This window comes from Fusarium flagelliforme (assembly GCF_020744385.1).
Source record: "Fusarium flagelliforme strain FIESC 12 MPI-CAGE-AA-0113 chromosome Unknown B0J16scaffold_2, whole genome shotgun sequence".
Taxonomy (NCBI): Eukaryota; Fungi; Ascomycota; class Sordariomycetes; order Hypocreales; family Nectriaceae; genus Fusarium; species Fusarium flagelliforme.
The window spans coordinates 900,067-921,141 of record NW_025763504.1 but is presented as its reverse complement, the minus strand read 5'-3'; the positions used below and the strand labels follow the sequence as shown (position 1 = coordinate 921,141).

At 49.1% G+C, this 21,075-nt stretch overlaps 2 protein-coding genes across 2 annotated transcripts; one reads left to right on the top strand and one right to left on the bottom strand.

Moving 5' to 3' along the window:
• Positions 1-9,605: 9,605 nt before the first annotated feature.
• On the top strand, positions 9,606-11,151 carry B0J16DRAFT_379925 (uncharacterized protein; the record flags this gene model as incomplete). Its single annotated transcript, XM_046131034.1, has 2 exons — positions 9,606-10,629; positions 10,706-11,151. The coding sequence occupies 2 exons, from the start codon at positions 9,606-9,608 to the stop codon at positions 11,149-11,151; spliced, it is 1,470 nt and encodes a 489-aa protein (XP_045985941.1).
• Positions 11,152-13,711: 2,560 nt separating this feature from the next.
• Positions 13,712-17,528, bottom strand: B0J16DRAFT_52899 (uncharacterized protein). The gene is made up of 3 exons (XM_046134004.1): positions 15,404-17,528; positions 14,239-15,331; positions 13,712-14,187 (listed from the first exon to the last, which is right to left on the bottom strand). Exons 1-3 carry the CDS (start codon positions 17,317-17,319, stop codon positions 13,822-13,824), a joined length of 3,375 nt encoding a protein of 1,124 aa, XP_045985940.1. The 5' UTR covers positions 17,320-17,528; the 3' UTR covers positions 13,712-13,821.
• Positions 17,529-21,075: the final 3,547 nt, after the last annotated feature.

Genomic DNA, 21,075 nt, shown 5'->3' with positions numbered 1-21,075 from the left:
TGATCATCGCCAACTAACCAAGTAACGTTACTTGGAGGAATATCTCACGGCTGCAATGCTTCCTCTACTTTCCCTAGTGGAAATACCCGCCAAGTTCGCCGAAGCTTAGCATTCTCAAAGACAGAGAGAGGGTGTGTTGAAGTCGAATTGAAGCCTGACGATCATATCTACAAACGGGACCTCGAGAACAAGAAGGGGGCGAGGAGCCACATGGGAGGCGTACGCTAGCGGCCGTTGGCGACAACAAGGCATTGGCATCCGAGATTGACTTAACTTAGATGAGACGAGTCTCCGAGGTACATTGGAGGGAGAATGGGATGGGTATGGCTAGACAAAAACTAAGTCATCGGGATGATAGCCCTGCATACCGTCACATTGTGTGGCAACGATTAGGCGGAAGAGCAAAGAGAGAAATTGACGTGTAAGGTGACGGACCGATCAATGGCAGATGCTGCCTTGTCTGGTTGGTCAACGGGAAACTTGGCTTCAGGATTCGATCTCGCGTAAAGATGTGCAGGTATTGTGGAGGGGAGCGGATTTCTCAGCTGCCGCAAGCCCCCCCGAGGTTTAGTTGAACTGCCTACTACCTAATGTGGACAATACTGAGAGCTGCATATGATCGAGGCACCAAGAGCTCTGCTCAGGATTACAGGGCGAGTGCAGTAGTTCACTTTCGAGAACGTTAATCAATGGAGATCATGATCCATAGCTATCCTTCTTCGTAAGCTCTATCCTTTGCAATATCAATTTGAAACCTAGCCTATACGGGAGCGGTAACTAGAAGCAAGGGCTAACGTTATGCTGTAGAAGAAAGCGCTTATCAGGAGGGGTTCCTTCTTTCGAGATCACCAAGTGTCGCTAGTTAAGCTGACGTCTAGAAGAGCCGGAACCCCAAAATGGTATCCCGTGTGATCATCTGGCTACTGCAGAAGCGAAAAGATCGTCGAGGAGCTGGATGAACGAAAAAGGACTGCCAAGTACTGGCTCTTGCCGTTCATCAAAAGTTGTTGTCATAGCAAAGCCAACCGGCAAGTTCAGGATTTGAGCAACGGACTCCGCTGCAAGCTAGAGGCTGGACCCAGCTGGACCAATTTCATCAAGCTGCTCTCATGCCGAGCTAATACTGAACAGAGACGGAAAATGTCTCGCATCCATCCAAGTCTCGCACGTAGATCCCTACTTGATGGACACAATTGCTTGCCTTAAGTCTTGGGGCTCGTGGGTTCTCGGATGATAGACACATGTCAGATAGGATGGGGGCGCTAGCAGGGGTTGTCACCTTGCTGATCTTGATCGCCTGGGCTGGTAGGCTAGGAATGATTGATGCGCGGTTGAAATGTGGGTTATCGAATCATTTACATGTCGACATGCCCGAAGGCGTGTTGATCAAACCTGGGCATACTGCATATTGTTTGATGACGAGGGAGAATTTAGAGCCCCTTCGGTAATTGATACCGTGTTGTAGCTCATGCCTGCAAATAGGTACCGGTAGCTAGATGGTGTCAGCTAGACCCGCGGGGGTACATAGTGTAACGGTGCCTGAGTGCAAGTAGCCGGTCACTAAGGGATCTCGGGAAGCAGATGGAAAGCCCTGATATCGGCAGGCTGCCGCTGAACAAAGCCGAATTTCGTATCCTGATTTAGGTGTTGGTGGACAGGCCCTGGAAAGTTGGTTTCTAAGATACATGCTTGTTGGCAGATGCAAGTTTGTGCACTCCTCTAAAGTATCGACACAACGTAATGTGATGAAGGAGCCATTGCTTTGACGTTGATGCAGGGCACATCTAGTTAGCAACAAGACAAGAAGGAATCAACTTGCACTAACTTTCTCTTGGCTAATTATTGGATGTTGGCCTAGGGAAAATTGCAGGATGTCCTTGAAAAGTTGGAAATCAAGGTCCGACCAGACCGGACCCGCACCAAGATCGGAACAGTTAGATCCAGCATCGACAAGGGGTATCATCGGATTGGGCCGACCACGAGGGTGGATGAATCGCTTAAAGGCTAGTTGCCGATCCATCAGCTCACACGGGCGACCAAGAGCTTCCAACTTCACAAGCGGCGGCAAATTAAACGAGTCCGTGTTATGGCCATGTGTGTGTGCCTGAGCGAGCCCTGTCGAGCTGTGGCCGTCATTGGCAAATGATCTGCGAAATTGTGTTGCTCAAGACAGGGAAGAGAAGATGAACCGCTATGACGAGGAGTTTAGACAGAGCTGTGACCGATGAAGTAGGGCGAAGTAGACTGAATCTCAAATCCGGAGAGGTTATGCGGGTCACAAAAGCTCGTCTCTACCGACACTCATAGAGATAGCTACGAGGTGTCTCGGAGAATACCCTCAAAAGACAGAGGAACGAGTGGCTTGATGCTCCCAAGAGCACGACCTCGGACGACATGATGCGGTAGCTGTTGGGTCTGAGATTAATCCTCCGGGTCATGAACGGGCGTAATTGGTGCAAGGAGACTGTCATTGCTGAAGTTGACCTAGTCATAGTGACTGGGGAACGGAAAGTGAAGATCCACGATGCTACCATAAGGGGAGCAGTGCATTTGATGGTCATGGCCATGCATGGCGGGCCAGTATTTGCGGCTGAGCAGCTCTGCTAAGGATGTGCGTATGTACCGGTATGTATGTGGCTAGTGTGACAGAGAAATCGCTTGTTTCAATTAGATTCGATTCATCTCGGCCTCGATAGCAACGTTAGTTGCGCGGTAACAGCTATGCAAAGTGCCAATTGTGGTTGAATTCAAGGGTCGCATGACACCGACGGATGACCACGCCTGAGTGGAACAAGGTAAAGCATCTCGGTTATTGCTTTTTTCGACCAACTGCGGAATAAATCCATCTCATCTCATCTCGTTTCCACGTTGGTGGCTGATGCGAGGTGATAGATATAGGTTCGTGTGCTCATGGCAAGTGATGCGGTGACAGGCTGGCAGGGCAGAGTAGGCGGCCAGTTGAAGTCAAGCAAGGGTGCAAGGCAAGGATTCAAGTGACAGACATAATAATGAAGTGGAGAAGAAGCAGATGGAAGACAGTCTGGATTGTGATTCAAGGAAAAAGAAAGGAAGGATGAAAGAAATTTGTGCATGTGCTCGTAAATGGAAGGAATGCCCAGCAGACAGGCTAGCCAATTTGGACGAGCTTCCACGAAAAGGATAAAAATGAGGGGAAGCTAGGAAGCAACACGGGCAGGAACAAGGGACAAGGGTTGTTGGTATCGTGTTTCAGATGTCCTCTTTCGACATGGGCTTCCCAAGCGGCAGGTACATCTCAGACCCGAAATACATTTCTACTTTGTGATTGGACCAAGATCATCAGGGTCCCAGGATCCCTAGTCCTTGGAACTGGGAAAGCTTACCATAATGCTTGGTGATTGGTAGAAAGCCTGCGGGAGTATGTGCTACACGCACACCCCTTCTTTAGAGACCTCAGGATGCTAACCACCAGAGAGTTCTTGCGATACCTGTAGTCATCGCCAAAAACATGTTCGCACATAAGCCCAGCTATATCCAGATGGCATGACCAGTTGCGGCAAGGAGCTGCAGTTCTATGACATTTGAGATCGACAGGTGCACGCGGTCAGGTAACAAAACTTGGCCATGACTTACATCAGAAACAAGATGATTTAGTACTTAGTCCATCAATCTTTGGGTCATCGGCTGTTTGCTTCCTTGTTGAAGGCTGTACGCATTGGGAACCAGATACCATGGAAATCTTAAATAGCTCGGATCCGTGCGTTTTATTTGGTGGAAACGGGTATCTTTGTTCCCATGGCAGAGGCTAGAGATGGTAAACCGTAGTAGTAAACGACCTAGTTAGGAACTTCGAGTCCCACGGACTTCGTGCTGATTACCCAGTTAGTAAAGCAAGACAGTTCGAGGTACAATTCTGACCTCCGTACTTCTCGTCTAAGTATGTGTGACTTAGACTAATGAGATATATAGAACACAGATCTCTTTCGTACAACGAAACCACTGTGAGGCATAGAAATGTAAAGTCAATTCTGAGGACCATCGAGTGTTACAGTAACACACGAGTAGATATTCTTGGCGCCTTCGACCTCTTAGTGTGACTCTGAAAAGCTTCTAATCTCTGACTCAACCCCGATAAGCCTTTAAAATCTTAGAAATGACATTTATCTACAAAGAGGCCGCATACATATGATGCTATTATATCAGCCTCTTTGAGCTTATTTGAACTCAAAGGCATCATCGGCAGTGAATGTGCTCTGCGGCGAAGGACAGATCGAGAAATCGGCGTCCATCCTGTTCTCAACATCAGACTTTCATCACCAATGAGGCCTCCTTCCCTGCTCGAACCATTCGCTCATATTGTTGGGCGTCATTTCGTTGGACGTAAGGGACCGAGCTTGGTGAGCCCCATATGTCTCTAGACGAAACAGACTGAAATTCATAGGAACGCGCGGTTGTTGATATCTAAGACACTCTAGGTCAGCTGCGTCGTGCTCGGCAATTACAGGAATTTTCCTAGGGTTAATTGCTTGATGGTTCGCCTCCGTAGAGCGGTCATATCATGCACAACTTTCCAGTCCCGGTATTGTAGTAGATGCACGTTCTGTTCACAAAACCATTTTGAGCGCAGACTTCGAAATGTTGATCATGAAGTTCGAGAACAGACACGTGGAACGATGCATGTATGCAGCTCTCAATATGCGAACCGAAGAGTCTATTGATCATCATTTCGCCCAAATAAGTAAAAACCTTGACCTGGTTGTGGCGCTCTCCCGGTAGCGAAATCTAACGGCGTGCGTGCCCCGAGAGGGGTGGTAACGGTTTTCGAGAGGGTGGGACCTTGCTCGAATGGTGGGGTGCCGCTGGCCTGAGCTTGCTTACCTTTACACTCGATGACGATGGAGGTGACAAGCTCATTGAAGCTCTCCGGGTTTCGGCCAGGGTGCGCCCGGCAGAGAAGCTCCAGGCAATTCCAAAGGGCGGAAGTTCTGCTTTGAGGTTTAAGTCTTGGATATCAGACTGCCCGTCATTTTTCTTATCACCAGATGGTTAGAGGAATAACGGAGATTCTGTAACTAGGGCTGTAGGTAAACGGTATGGTCGTCTCTTGGCCCATTCACTACCACTAGGAAGACATGCTGCAACGTGCTTTCGACAACAACAACTTTGAAAGTGTGGCTGCGTGGCGATGGGTTCGCGAATCGAATTAGGTAAAGTCCCATTCGTCTAACGAGCATCGGACGACGCTAGCTAATCTGGATTGCTTCCAGGCGCGCTTCGAGGCCTGTAGAAGAATTTGAGGCTGCCATCCTGTTAGATTAAAAAGACTAGGAAGGCGGTGCTAGTAATCCACCAATGCATCATGACCAAAACTGGACATCATTGTTTGCCCTGGGCATGAATGACTAGGTGAGCAGGAGGACAGGAGGACAGGTGTCCTTTGCAGCATTGTTTTCACAGTGATGAGAAAATGGATTTGCGGTCATTTGGAGCCGTTGAATAATGACGAAGCATGATGAGCTTTTCATGGCGGCTCGTGAGCATTGGCTTTCTTTCCTATGCTTGGACAATGCACTGTAGAGAATTAGCTAGCGTCTCGTCCTGCTTCACTTTTTGCCAATTCTCCTTTGTGCATGCTGTAAATAATTCATACAGCAGCAAAGAATGACGTCCTGTAACCTCGGTAAAGTGGGCGGGATGGAGATTTGCAAGGATGAAACGCGGCACCGCGATATGAAGGGAGTATTGCCATTATGAAGTCCAAGCAATAACAAGGCGGTATACGAGTATTGCCTAGGTGCTAAGAGTAAGGACAGACCTATGGAGGTTGGCATATTGGGCCAAGCAGCTTACTGTGCCCTCGACGCCACATGAGTGCGGAAGGAGCGGCTGAATGAACCTGTTCGCGAACTAACGTTGAAGACAGACACCTTCCTTGGCAGGTGAGTTGCATAAAAACCAACACTGATTAAGTGGTTGATAGAAAAGACAGACCAACATCTTAGAAAATCTGGTCTAAGAATGCGCTAATTCTTTCGTCTGGCCTCCTCTAAGTGTCTATTTTTTTTGCGATCCGCCTACTTGGGTAGCTCGGCCCAAGACTTAAGCCCAAGCTCAATCTAAGGCAGGACTGGGGACTGAAATAATTATTTCCCCCGCCCGGACTGATGGATGGATGCCTTCCTTCCTCTTATAGAGCGGTACCTTCCAAATGCTGAATGGGAATGAGTCAGAACAGCAAGAAAGAATTGAGTAGCGTAGAAAGAAGGAGCGATATAGGCAAGACGACGGCCGCGGTCAATGCAGAAGGAGCTTAGCGATTGGCAAATCCGATAAAGTGAAGCCAAGAACGCCAATCCGCAAAGCCTCGTTTTGTTAGGTACCCTTCAATTCTGCTACTAACAAGCACTGCACCTATTCTATCCATGCAACATCCCCGTCACACCCGAAACAATAGACCACAAGCCACAGGGACTTGGCCCTGGCACTCGACAAAGCGAGAGCAGTTTAAACTCAGCGACAGGAACCGCGCACTTCGTACAACAGCTTCCAGGTTGTTCGTTGAGGAGGAGCGACATCAACCCATGCCATCCACTTCCCGTGCCTCGATTAGAGAGTTACTCCCTGTGATACATGAGTACGGCGTCACGGCTACTTGGGTCTCGAGACGGGAGACCCAATCCGCCAGGTCACGGCCGATAAAACACGGATTGCACCCCTTATCGAGTCCAGTTCACGCATCTCAGTATTCCCCAATGACGGAGGGCAACATCAAAGATCCGAGACATTGACTGAAAGCTTTCAAATATATGCACTGAAGAAAAGAAAAAGAAACAATTCGAGTCATCCATCGGTCGAATAGCAGCAGATACGAGGAATAAGACAAAACTTGGTCGCCATCTCGACCTAGCCCTTCACACCCTATCAGGGACTAAACCGCATCGATTTAAGCACCAACGCTATTGACTTATAAGCCGTTGCTGGACCACACTTTTACCTGCTCGAGATCCTAGTTACCCACGGACTTTCAGCCGTTCATATTTACGAGCGTTGACGACTTTCTAATTACCGCTTAACTACCGAATTCGAGACCCATGTCTCACCAACCCTCCCGTGAATCACCTCCGAGGCTGAGGCTCGACTGGACCGGCCTGGCCAGGTTCTGTACCTGTCTGTATCTTGGAGGCTGCACTGCTGCATTAACTCGGACAGATTGCCTCGGAGCCCGTGTGATTAGCCTCAAAGCTACAGCCTGGGGTAAGGTACAAAGAAAGCTTAATCACAAGAGATCTTGCTGGTCTTGTTGTTGATTTGGTTCATTCTCATTTGCATCTTTGATTGCTTTCTCCTCAGTTGTGGGCTGTTTAAAGAACAAGCGAAAGAAGAGGAGGCATCAATTACACCAATGCCACATCATGATTCTGCACTTGAACATGCTCCGATGGAATATCATACTGCTGTTGTCGCTTTTGCCCATCTATCGTGCCCACACCGTCTGCACACCTCCATCATACACGCCCCTCCCTGGTTCCCGATTCCTCCCCCACTTCTCATGATCCATCCATTCATCCATCCCTAAACATGTACCGTACAGTACCCTCATCGGAGCCCTCCATCCTGTCTTCTTGTTGGCTCTTTCACTGCTCGAATGGGACAGTCCGGGTTTTCAACATCACAGCGATCCTTTCAGCCCCCAGTTACTTTCAGCCACTTCTTTGCTCTGCCACTGTCCCTACAGTCTCGACCCCTGCACCCTGTATTGACCACAACTTTAGTGTTTTGTCTTGTCCCTACCATCAGAACCTGTCAAATCTCCTTCTGATACACACTTTTATCCTGAATCTCCTAAAGTTGCCCTACTGGGATTTGCCATAAGGAGATGATTCAGGACACATTCATTCTTCCTACTGGTACAACAACTGCTGTGGTTCCTGACTTCAAGAATGCCGGACTAACTTGGCCAAACCTGTCTGCTTGACCCCATTACCTGGCATGACTTTTTTTGTCCGGAAGCCCTTGGCTGTGGCTTGTTGACTTCTTTCAATTGATCCCTAATCAATCTGTTAGATTGGACAACCCCTGTTTGACCAGGGCCAGTTTCTATGTTAGAAGCGTTTCCACCATGACTTCAAGTGTCTTTGATCCTGGAGGCACAACTCCAATGCGTTGAAATGCGGACCGGAGAAGGACGTCTCGGCGGCCGGCGCTTGATGATGTGCGTATAAGCAGGCGGGTGGGCGTGTGCGGGTGTGTGCGTGTACTTTCACTTTCCACCACTCACTCTGCTCTCCACTTGTAGTGAAGCTCACTCGAGCTGCTCAGACCTTCTTTTCCCTTTTCTTTCTCTCCTCCATCTTCTTTTGAAGATCGTCGTCCACCTTCGCCTCTTTCTGTTCCTTATTCTCTTCCCCATTCGTTCCTTAAATAACCTTGGTTCCTGAAGCCGTTGGTATCGTGTCATAGCTCCCTTGAAACCTGCAAGCTACCCTCGTCCTGGTTGCCGCAGAGTTGTCAGTGCTGAGCTAGCTTGAACACAGTCACGGACAGAACAAAGCAGATTATCCCAGATCCTAGATCACGGTCCCTGCCCGACACTCCTTTCTATTTCAAAGACAGCTCACTCGGTGGCTTCAAGCATTGACTTGACAAGCATATAAACATATGCCTGTTAGTTGTGTGAAAGACGAAGACAACTAGCAAGACATTTAACTACGCTGGCTGGCACCTGCGTTTGAATTCGTGCTGTCTTTTGTATGCAGCACTTGCTGCATCGCCTATAGCAACCTTGCGACACTTGCACTCGTGAGCTTCTTGTAAGCTTCTAACCTGACTTGTTGGCAGAAATCGCCTTGTATAACTGAGCCCTGCTTGTTCTATCCTTCATCTCGGCCCAGTCTATTCATCTCATCTCAATCAAATTCTCACCTTGTCCTGTCAGCCTTGAGTCTTCCCCACTTCTACCTTGAACTTACTAACTCGCAATGATTGACAGCTCTTTTCTACGCGTGCCCCCGATGTGTACTATATGGAAGAGCCATCCATGACTGGTTCCAAATGAGCTTGGCCCTGCTTGTCAACTGGTTTCATCTGCCCCGCTCTCCTCGACCGCCACACTCTGGAGCTGGCCGACATCTCCAGCTCGCCGCCCGCTGTCGCTTCCAGTCGTCTTATACAACGTCCATAACCCACATTGTATGCAGCTCTTTCTTTTTTTCTTCCATTTCTGGCCTTTCCCATTTTGATCTTGCCATTGTCATCTTCTCCCTTTGGATCAATATCTCACCTAGAAATATTACTGGTGCATACTGAAAGGCGAAAGATACTTAACATCCCCTTCAACATATCTTTACTTCCTTTGCTGTTGTTGCCTCTTTCAACCTTTCGAACTTGAGGATATCTTTCTTTCTACGCACCTGTGTCTGTTGTAACCTCCTTGAATTGTCACTCACATGCTTGGGCGACATTCTCTGTGTTTGGCTGAAACAGTCGTATCTGTGAAAAGTCAATAACAACAGAAACCCCCAACCTCCCAATAGGCACACGAGCCTGCCTCGACTTCCAAGCCCTCTCGCAACTCCCGCACAAATGTCCCCACTGGCGTAGCCCAGCTACCTACCATATAACGAACAATGCTTACCGTCAAGCAGCCATCAACTTACGGCTACAAGTCCGTCCATGATCTTCCAACTCCGCCTTCAACCTGTCGACTCTCTCCCCCCTTAACATATCAAGATTCAGCAACAAAACCATTACCTACCGCTTATCGGGGACACAGTCCACCAGTCCAGCCCATGTCGGCTCCTCATCGTGGTCTGCCGCCACCGGCAGCCATGGCTCTTCCTCCCCAACCGCCTACAGCTGCTGGTGCTCCTCCTCCACCTATACATCATCAACCTCACCCACCACCTCCACCGCCTCCGTCACAACCTTCGCTAGGTCCCCCAGTTCACCAGCAGAGGGACTCTTGGGGTCAGTTACCCGCTCCACCTCAGCAATGGCAAGGGGCAGAAGAGGCAATGAAGCATTGGCTTCAGGCGAGAGCAGAAGAGGACAGAAGGAAGCAAGAAGAAGAACGAAGGAGACAGGAGGAAGAGCGAACGAGGCAGGAGAGTTTGCGTCTAGAGCAACGTAAAGTTGAGATGGAAATGCTGCGAACGTCTCTTCAATCAGGTATCCCTCCTCCCATGGTTCCCCTGGTTTTCGCGGGTATGGGTGGTGGTATAGCACCACAAGCTGCCCTGGAATGGGCTCAGCAGTTTATGCCACCAGGCCAGGCTCCTCGTGCTCAGATAATGCCCGCACAATGGCCTGTATCGCCAGAGCACCAGCGAGAGTCCCAGTCACAGCAGCACGCACAGCAACAGGGTATTCCTCCTGCACCAGCAGGATATGCATACCCACCATCACCCTCATCGAGACCTCGAGGTCAAACCGTGAGTGGTGTAATTGGACGGCCTATGGGCATGTCAGCGTTACCCAGTTTGAATACAAACGTCCCGCAGCCCACACATGCTGGCCCTGCGATGCATCCACATATGCAACAAGGTCAACAGCAGCAAGAATCGCAAGCGAGTCCTTCGATATACTTTCACCACTGGCAACCACCCACTTCGCAAGGTGGTGGTGCCTCGAACCGACCCGGAAGTCCTTCTGGTTCGTCAAAGACCAAGAGAAAGCGAGATTCTCTGTGAGCTAACACAGATTCTGTGCCAATAGGGGAAACTCCCAGAAAGCGCAAAGCCACCGGGCATGCCTCTTCCCCAACACGCAGTGAACAACGCCATAGATCACCTCCTTATCATCAAAGCAGCTCATCGAATGCGCCGTTCTATGGGTCAGGACGAGGTCATTCTAGGCAAAGAAGTGATATGTCACCCTTTAGAGTTACCGGGCCTGGGCGTTCTCGACGGGAGAGTTTCGGCGGGCCCCTACGTCGAAGATCCCCAATACGAAGGTCGCCAGTACGAAGGTCGCCAGTACGCAGTTCAACACCGATGCCACGGCAGGAACGACCAGGCAACGAACGTAGCGAGTCGAAACAGTCAGTGTCAGCAATGTTATCAGAGGAACCCCAACCCGCTGCACGGTATCATGGGTCTGGTCGTCCAGTCGATGATGGTGGATCGCGATATAGCCAAGCTCCTCCAGAGGATTCGAAAGCGCGCATGGATTTGAGAGAAGCATCAAAGCCGCGAGATGGTGCAGGAGACGCGTAGGGCGCTTTCTACACGCGTTCTTGTCGATCAATGATCTATCACTTTTTTCATTCCTGAAGCGCGGCTATCATTCATTTCATTTAACTTACGACAGCCCACGAATCACAAAGGGGAGCCTCGTTGCTTTTTACGGATAAGATGATCGTTTTTGATCGACTGGAATGGAGAGCGAGTTTACGCGAATCCCTATTGGAACAGCATCACTTTTCGAACATATTACACCACTATCAACTCGATTTCAATTATTTGGGCGGATTAGAAGATGAAAGAGCCTTGAGCTCGTACAAAATTGGAGTTTCTGCAATTGGTTGTTTTCTTATCGACAGGAGTCAAGGGGATGTTTTTGGAAATAGCATTGGGAATAGCGGATTTGGGTCGGGCTCAAGCTTGACAGGGTGGGTGGCAGGTGAGGAAGCACCTGGGACAGTTTTACAGGCGGTCATAGATATCCCGTGGACGAGGATACGAGGAGGATGAAGTTTCGCAGCTTCAGGCAATGAAAGCATAACTAACATTCTCAAGAGATTCCAACTGAAATTGAGTAAAGTGACGCACGGTTTGATAGACATACTAGACCAACAGGGCTGGATGCATGAGACTATTGTCTTGGCCAAGGCATGCTCGAGTAAGAAGAATAACCGTATGCCACAACAGTCAGTCAAGGGTACCAATAGCCTCAGTCAGTGGCTTGGTTCCATCGACAGCTCGGCTAGAAGTTGAGCCACTTTGGTCTACCGAAAGCTTCGCTATTAGCCATGCATCAAGCCTCAGAGTTTGGCTGTACTGTTAAGTAGCTCCAGGAACGCCCCAGAACAAGGTTACGGTTACCGAACGCCATTTCATTAGTACCAGATAGCTTATTCTGAGGACCCATCGGATGCCCTAGAACAGAAAACGCACCTCGTATCCTCTGGCAAGTTTGGCAAGGATTCAGGTCTCGTCTCTTTCAATCTAGCCCCCAACAAGATGAACTAGGAAAGGATGTCAATGATGAATGGTGACTGCGACCCCAAGCCCAGCCACATCCTTTGGTATCGAGTGGTCTTACAAACTCGAGGGACTCGAAAGAGAAGCATGAATACGAAAAAGCCACATCTAAGAGAGCTTTGCCAAAACAGGAAAGACTTTTTACAACTACAGACTTCACAATGACAATGATGATGCATAGAAAAGCATACATGCATGAATAAGAATATCAATGGTTCTGTGCATGACAGTACTCCCACATCATCAAGCGGTGTAAAGACAGAACAAACAAGATGAAGAAAAAAGTAAACAAGATTATCCATTCACATCTCGTCTTTCAGCCCCCTTGGGCGTGTGGCTTGCGTCTGGTTTGTCTTGAAGGGGAAAACTCGGCCGTCTGCGCATCGACTCTGCATGGAAAGAAAGGACCAACAACAGTGAATGGTAGAGTAGCATTCGTAGTTATAGTTGCAGCTAACTAATATCTCGCGTCATTGCCGACTCTTACTATCCATGCTTGGAAGTTACTGAGATTAAGGTTCTTGTTATATAAGTACTATAACTATGAATAACTCGTCTTTAAACTCAATGTTGGTGAGTTATACTTCTCTTCTGTGCCATCGCCGAGCCTCTTCCGCCCGGCCTTCCCCGCACGGCACCGCACCGCACGGAGCTCCGGGAGAGGGGTCGGAAGGCAAAGCCAAAAGAGGCAATCCTGATCATCCAACATGGAGGGGGCACAGACCTTGTCTTAACTAAGAGAGAGAAAGAGAGGGAGGGTGAACAGAATGACAGCTCTGGATCCAAAGAGAAATGCGGCTGAGGTCATCACAAAGGTTCGACCTATTCGGGAATGCAGACACCTTTGTTTGAACCCTGTTCCTGACCTTTAAGTAAACACTTATACCGCGATGTTACCATCTTGAAGTGTAAGACGAGAGCTACGGCAGTCTGCGTATGTCACGGTACCATAAGCTTCCAAATCAAGCCTAACGTGGGATGGTGAACCGGGATTGCCAGGTCAGCCACAGCTCACCAACTTGGAGGCTAAGTTCATTACTAAACATGGAGTTTCACTTGAGCAATCAGAATATTGTAAACAATACTGCATATACATTAACTTCGAGGCGGTTATGGCTCTCGTATCTCGCTTATCTTTTTGGTTTCTCCTTTGTTCCCAACTCATCTAGGTACTCTGTATGCCCTTTCATAAACCCCCTTGTCCTCCTCATGCATGTATGTGTACATCAAAGTGCAATCAATCACAACCATATAATTCCCAAGCCTTATCGGAGCGACCCTCAAAGCAAGATAATAAAACAAGTAGTGCCAGGAACGGGGTATATAGGATTAAGTTCCGTGGCTCCAAGCGCTACCAACCACCAAAAGGGAGTAACTCCGTCTGTTTCTGAATCCATGACGTTCTCGCGAACTGATACATAGAGAAGAATGGCCTTGTTTAGGCATGTGATCCCTCAGGCGCCGTAGCATGAGGGAAGGGTATCGAGCAATGTCAAAGCAAAGAAACTCAACGCAACGCAACCTAAAACAAGAAAGCACCCTGCAGGGTATCATGATACAGTTTCGCATGTACAAAGAGGAATCAAGCCAAAAGACAAAGGAGACTACCCCAGTTGAACCAGAGTCGTGGCAAAAAAGCATGCTAGTTCTTCTTCTTGCCATGGTGTTGTTTGTATTCGGCCTTGACCACTTTCATCAAAAGGTCTTCGTCCTTTATAGGAATCGCCGACGTCAATGCCTTCATGGCATTCTCAAATTCTGCGCCCAGGAGGACTTCCCGCAGGGCTTGAGCCAGTGCTGCACTGGTAGCATGCAAAACATCGTATTCGCCCGATGAGGTAGGCTTGCTCTCAGACTTTCTGCTGTCGGGTCTCATGGCAACAGAGCCATCGCCCAATAGAAGAAACACGTCCCAGATTCTCAGCTGCGCTGGGAAAGGAACCGAAAGGTTAAATAATGTTAGGTACCAGCGTGTACCATAAGCAGTAGTGTCAATGCACAGTTCGTCCTAAAATCGTCAGCTTTGAACTTGTGGCTGTCATAGAGGTTTCAAACTTACCAGCTTACTGGCTACTTCCTTGTTGAGCCAGTTTTTGCTGAAGTCATCCATAGCCGCCATGAGTTCCTCGAAACCCGGGCGGTACAGTCGTGCCAGTCCGCGCAGCTGCCACATTCGCACGAGCATCACAAAGCTCTTCTCTTCATCGAAGTAACAGAGCAAAGTTGCTGCCAGCGATGCCATGCCTTGGACATATCCTGTGTCAGGGTAATAGATAGAGATGGCATGAAGGACTCGAAACAGTAACCGCTGCCCGCCTCGATAGCGACGGCGAAACATGATGTGGCGGCTGATAGTTCGGGGCACATCCAAGTCAATCTGCACATCGTCGGGTGAGCTCCGTAATTGGAGCCGGTGGAATTCCATCACGATCTTATCTTCAGGAGGCATACCACCGTGTTCTTTGGCGCCGGTAGCCATAAAAGACCACCATGCTGCGGCCCGCCATCGATCGGGGATACCCTTCCATGTCCTTTCGATAAGCTTTGGGTTCTTTGAATCAAATTCAAAGCCCATGCCCTCGCCTTCGCCGCCTCTGCGAATAACTTTGGCCATCTTCCTCCATTTTTCTGATCTTTCCCACTCTTTTCGCTTCATAACTTCTGTTAACCTCTCGGCCTGGATTTCATCGACAATATCTTGAAGGCTGGGTGCTACATCGAGCATGTCACCTGCTTCGTCCATCCATCGCCGGTCGCGGTTATGTGGTAGTAAGTTGCTGGCCTGCCTTATGACCGATCGAGATGATCGAAGCGACGTTGATACTGATAATTCTGAGTGTTGGGTGTTGAGTGATCTAGCAGAAACCTTTCTTGTTGGCGTCCTTCGACCACTGCCGCTGAGGGTGGATGCTAAGCCATATGGGTCTCGCTTCTGTAATATGTTGCGTTTCCTAGGCGACCCCGACGCGGACCTTGTTTCTGAGGGCGTGCCCATTCTCGAGTGAGGTCGCGGCGGCATGGTGATGAATCCATATCGATCAACGTGAGCACCTTGAAGATCATCCCAGTCTTGGAGGCCTCCTCTAGACCTGAGGGAAGAAGAACTTCCAGATGCGGGCATTTGCCATGCTGGGGAAAGACGGTTTGGCACACTAGATAAGAGAAAGGTTAGCATAAATCATTGTCCGCGACCATGATAATTGGGACTACAAGGAAAACCATACGGGTCAAGTTCATTCTCCTCGGATGGGACCTCGGGAGTTGGTTCAAGACGCTCGTGATACGAGTGTCTCCTACCAGGCTCACCGCGGGAACCATCGCCAACAGTATAGAGCGATCTCACCTTTTGAGATTCCTTCTCCACGTCGGCGGCCAAGACACGAATGTCGGGGGCTGATGTCGGGTCCTGAAGGGAACCCGAAGCATCGTCTGCCCCTTGCAGGGAGTTGTTCATGTCGTTGGACTCGTCGCTGGGTCGAGGAAAGGTTTGTGATTGAGACCTTGGGGTCGTAGGAGTGGTGGGAGTAGGAGTGAGGTCATGAGGAACGGTCGTTGATGGAGTAGGAGTTGGGGTGGCACGGTCAGAGTTGGACTCGTCATTGTTTGCGGTCGCGAGGGTGTCGACGTTTGCAGAGGAGGATGTGGAGGTGGAAGAGGACGAATCAATAGAAGCCATGTTGTTGTGCTGCTGCTGCTTGATAGCGCCGTCAATTGCGGCGGCGTCTTGAGGCGCAAACATGATGCTTCCACGGTTGGAAAAGGAAACAGAACTCATAAAGGCATCATCTATGAGGCTTTCGCAAGGGATGGAGACGTCGAGGGGAACAAAGGGGAGCGGGAGATCGTTATTAGATGAAGTGTCCGCCGAAGTAGCATTGCTAGTGTTATTATTCGAGGTTGTGGAGGCAGAGCGGGACCTGTTCCAAAAATGGGAGGAGCCCTGGTCATTTTCTGACGGATGCGATTGCTCTAGCTCAGACTTAGCCAAGCCTGTGGCCAAAGCGGCATCAGTGGCTGGGGCGCTGACGGTAGCGCTCGCAGTAGCGCCAGGGGCCGCCATAGTGGATTGAGCACTGGCTGTAGGGGTGCTGGAGGTGCTGGAAAAAGCACTACCAATGTTTGAGTTTGAGCTCTCACCAGCGTTGGTGCTGGTGTTAGTGCTCGTAGGGCCCCGCCACAAGGGCTGGATCGGAGTAGTGAACATCTGGGAAAATGTACCGAACCGAGACCCTGAGCGTGATCGTGAGCTGGGACTTTTGGAGAGAGTGGGGGCAGTTGAGGAAGAGGTAGAGCAGCGAGGTGATGATGGAATTGATCGGCAGGGAGATTGGGGAACAGGAGCAGGAGCAGGACCTGTGGGGGATGAGGGCATGCTCATTGGGAGATATTCGGCAAAAGCAAGAGAGATGGGAGCAATGGATCCTCTGCTGGGTCGAGTAGGTGTTGCAGGCGTAGATGTAGGTGAAGTGGTAATTGGAGATGTAGGAGCAGCAGCAGTAGTATTCGCCGAGGACGCCTTAGACGGTGTCGTGCATTGAGCGTTGTACAAGAGATACAAGGCTTCGCTCGATGTCGATGTTAGCGGCTCAAAGATGCTATTCTCGTCCACGAATGGATCCTCTATTTGCTGAGCTGTCGTACTTGGCTGCGACATGACGGACGATATCAAAGACGACACATTCGACTCAACTGCAGGAATTCTTGATCTGCAAGCAACCTCGGCATAGTCGTCCTCGCCCTCCTCCTCATGGATGGTCGAAGTGGACTTGTTTCTAGCAACTCCCGAATCACGCTTCCACTCTTCCACCGAAACGGGAGACGTCCTTGGTGATGGTGAAGACGAAGATGAAGCTGAAGTTGATGCTGAGCCCCGGAAGGCTGGGTGGTCCTCGGGAGGTGGTGCAACGATGCCCGGAGGAACGATGACAATAGGACGGTGGCGTGAGCTGTGAGATGATGCCGAAGAGGATGAAGGTCGGCGTGAGAGGCGAGAAGGATCTCGTGAAACAATCATAATTGGAGGTTCTGCTGGTGCAGTCTTTTCGTATCGCAAAGCCACAATGCTTGCGTCGAGTCGTAGACTGGTTCGGCGTTCGGTAGGCTGCTTCTGCCGCACACTACCAAATTTGGAGGGCAACATGATTGCTGTTTAGTCGATTTTGATAACAAAGAAAGCCAAGGCCAACGTTTAATAGTGGCTAGGAGGTCAAAACCAAGGCCGAAGTGGCTGGTTATTGTCGAAAAAGGTTGGTGGGCCTAGTCGACTGAAATGGTGTAAGTGAGACCCCGGCTTGGTTGGAGCGATCAGCAGCAAATGCAAGGGAGCAATGCTGATGCCGGGGGAACACAACCTTGGACCGGACCTAGAAAAGCTTCAGGTGAAGGAACGAGCCAGGAAGAGTCGAAGATAAAAGGGCCGTAAGGTCGGTATTATAGTGTAGGTAACGCGTTAGACGAATACGGTAGAAGACAAGGGAGAAAGTCCGGAGCAGTCGAGCGCAAATCAATCCGGATCAGGTCGTGTGTGTCGTGTCAGGCCAAGGGAGAACGAGACGAGACTCAAACAGCGCCAGTCTTCGAAATGTGAAGTTGAACTGGAATCTCGACTACGGTCAAAAATTGGATCCAGGTCGAGTCGCCGTTGGACAGTAGAGTCAGTCTTAGACTTTGTTGAGACAAGGTAATTTCGCTGATATCAGGTTGAAGGCGAAGATTCAGTTGTGGGTATGCAAAGAGATGGCCAAGGATCGTTGAATAGCGAAAAGTCGTAAACATAAACACATTAATCGAGTCTCTTCTTTTGTTTGGTTAAGACAGTGTCGTGTGTATCGTATCGTATCGTGTCCAGGTGGAAACAACGGTTGATGCGAATTGAGTGAGTCTCAAGAAGAGGGTATATTAAATCATTAGACGATCAGAGGGAGAAAAAGAGTCAAGAAATGTGTGGAAGACGGGATATACATATTAATCACTAGTCTAGAATATCTACAGTAGACCGACTCTACCTACTCTCAGACTCTGCGTAGCATTATCAAAGTAAACAAGATATTTTTTTCTCTTTCCCTTCCTTCCCCATCCATTGACAGCCACATCATCCACAGGATCCACGTTCTTGCCGTTGGCTACGGCAAGAACCCGCTCCGCTACTTCAGTTTTTGGTGGAGGTGGATCGAAATGCCTCACTAACAGTGGCTGTTGCAGGGGTTGGGCTCTAGCCTGAGAGACGGTGAAAAACTCTATGGCTCGATACCGATTACACACCGTCACTCTTTTACAGCGCTAGCCAGTTGCAATGCACACATGATAATACTATGAGAGCAACTGTCTACTGCACCTCGGGTTGTTTAATTTCAACTTGCATGATGGAGTGCGTGACCGATATACAACACATCACTCTCCCCATCTTCAGGTAGAATTAGACAGATCAGGTAGAGGTCAAGGACAAAGAATACGACTGATTGGCGAATTGCATTGCATGCATCGGATGTAACCCTCCCTCTCACCTTCTCCCTCAACTTGGGCAACAAAGAAATGTTGGCAATTCATACTCGCATGCAGCATCAATACCCAACAGAAGATCCCTCCCTAACCAGAGCCAGATGCATTCAGACTCAAAAGGGTGCCAGCCTTTTGAGTCTATTCAACGGTTGAACTTCCAAGGCCCTTGATCTCGATAATCTACTCAATTGACAAGGGTAGACCCAATAGACTGCCTATAAACTTTGGTAGGTGATCGCATTCTACAAGGATCTTCCCCGTCGTGTTCCCTTACGGAATCTCCATCACGATTCCCTGCAAGAATCAGTTTGCCATAGCGTTTGCATTTGTGTCTACATTCCGGGCGCAAGGGATGACCGAGACGAGACATGCCTAAAGACAAAGAAAACACCACAAACATCGGAGAAGATCCCGTTTGCTCAGCTCAGTATCAACTTATCAAGTGGATCAGGCCTCTTTTTGAGCCGCGGCCAGCCAAGAGAAGCGAACCACTAAAATCATTGACAGCTTGACTACTGTATTCGGCGATGCGACCTGACCTGAATGAAAGCTGGCACCTACCAAGTAACCAAGGGCTACGCTACAGCTGGTAGTTTAGAGTTGGGCCTCTGTGAGCTATCATTCTGATCCAATCGATATCCGTATTCTTCCCTCGAGTCATCAAGGATCAGCCAAAAGAGCACCCAAACGAGACACGGTCTGCAAGGTACCCGCGATTAAACACTACACAGCCATTATCACATCACATTGCGTTGGCTTACCTGAAGTGACTTGAGTCTTGACCGAGGACAACGCAAGACAGGCTGGACCACCTGGTCTCACAAGCATCCTTCCCCAGCTTCATTCATCTCATCTTGACCCGATCCCTTGACTTACACGACAATTATTCTGGAACATTACTGAACTATTCCAATAGTGCCTCACTCACTCACTCAGCCAGCCGCCTCGCAACAAACAAAAACAAAAACAAATCGAGAGACAAGAATCGCAACCTAAACAAACCAATTCTAGTCTGGTCTGGTCTGGTCTGGCATGATCAAGTTCCATAAACCACGCAATCAATCAACCATTTTTAGAGTCCACTAATACCTATCAAACAGAGCAGACTTTTTCTTTGCAACCCTCTCGGTGCTTTTAGAGTAAACGTTCATCGCCACCAATTTCAATTACACGAGAACCATGCGGTTCCGAAACTTTCTTTTACTTTTACTTTACTGTGCTGTAGCGTACTCCATACTGAAGTGGAAGTTGGCAATTGGTAAAGTCATCATCATCATCATCATCACCAGTCCGTCACCTTGCGCTACGACTAAACCAAGTACGCAACAAAGGCCGGTCGAGTTTTAGACTCGCACGGGCTTTTTATGCTTTATTATGACATGAAACGGTCGTTTGCCTCTTTCTTCCTTGTTCTTGATAACTGAAAAAGAAACTATTATCGAGATGGTGTTCTACTAACCTACTGCTATTCAGATACAGTACTGTAGTTCTACTTACTGTATGGGTCAACCTCAACAGATCCATATCTCCGCTTAAACTCAGACTTTTTGTATGCGAGCTCTTTACACTATCATGAACCTTAGTTCTCCCTTACATGAAAAAGAACCACCATTACCCGTAGACGATCGAACCTTGCTTTTTCTGTTTCTCGCTGGTTCCCTTCAGACACGCACACAAGCCAATATTTGACAGAAAAGTCAAAAAAGAAGGCTGGGACCTGAAAGATTTGTCTCAGCCCTCTTACTACCAATATCTAGGGCTACACATCGCGAATCTTGGGTTCGTTATCTGGTCCTTGATGATCTACCCGAGGATCCGCCCTGGGAACAGGGATCTGGGCCATTGCCCTACAGTAATAATCAATGCCCTTTAGTAGAGTAGGGTAGGGCAGGGTTAGAGAAAACGAGAAGAGCCTCTGGGATACTTGCATGATAGATCCAGAATAAAAAAGCGCAGAGAATGGAGCCTCTTGGTTGTTACCGGAAGCACTGCATCCTCCCGTTCCCCGTCCCGGCCGGGGTCATGCCATGTCACCCGGGACAGCGGCTACCCGGTACCGTAATCCGGCCTTGACCACGTTCTTTCCATAGAAGGGCCATTAAGACTGTCACAAGCTTGTTGGTATTGCTGTCACCGCCCATGCCCTGGTCTGTCGTTGCCAACTCATCGGACAAACCCGACCCCCTTGCTATTGCATACACTTCCCTCCACGCTGAACCCTTTACCGCGTGGGAGCGGGTCTTTTCTTTTTGTTCTTTTTCTTTTCTTATTTCAGAGGAAGAGGCGGGAAAAAAAGCATCATCATCAAGTAGCGGTAAAAGAAACATCCTAGCCATATCTTTCGGTCAAACCGTAGGTCAGGCTCGATTGAACGAACAGACCAGGCTGGAGAGGCCGA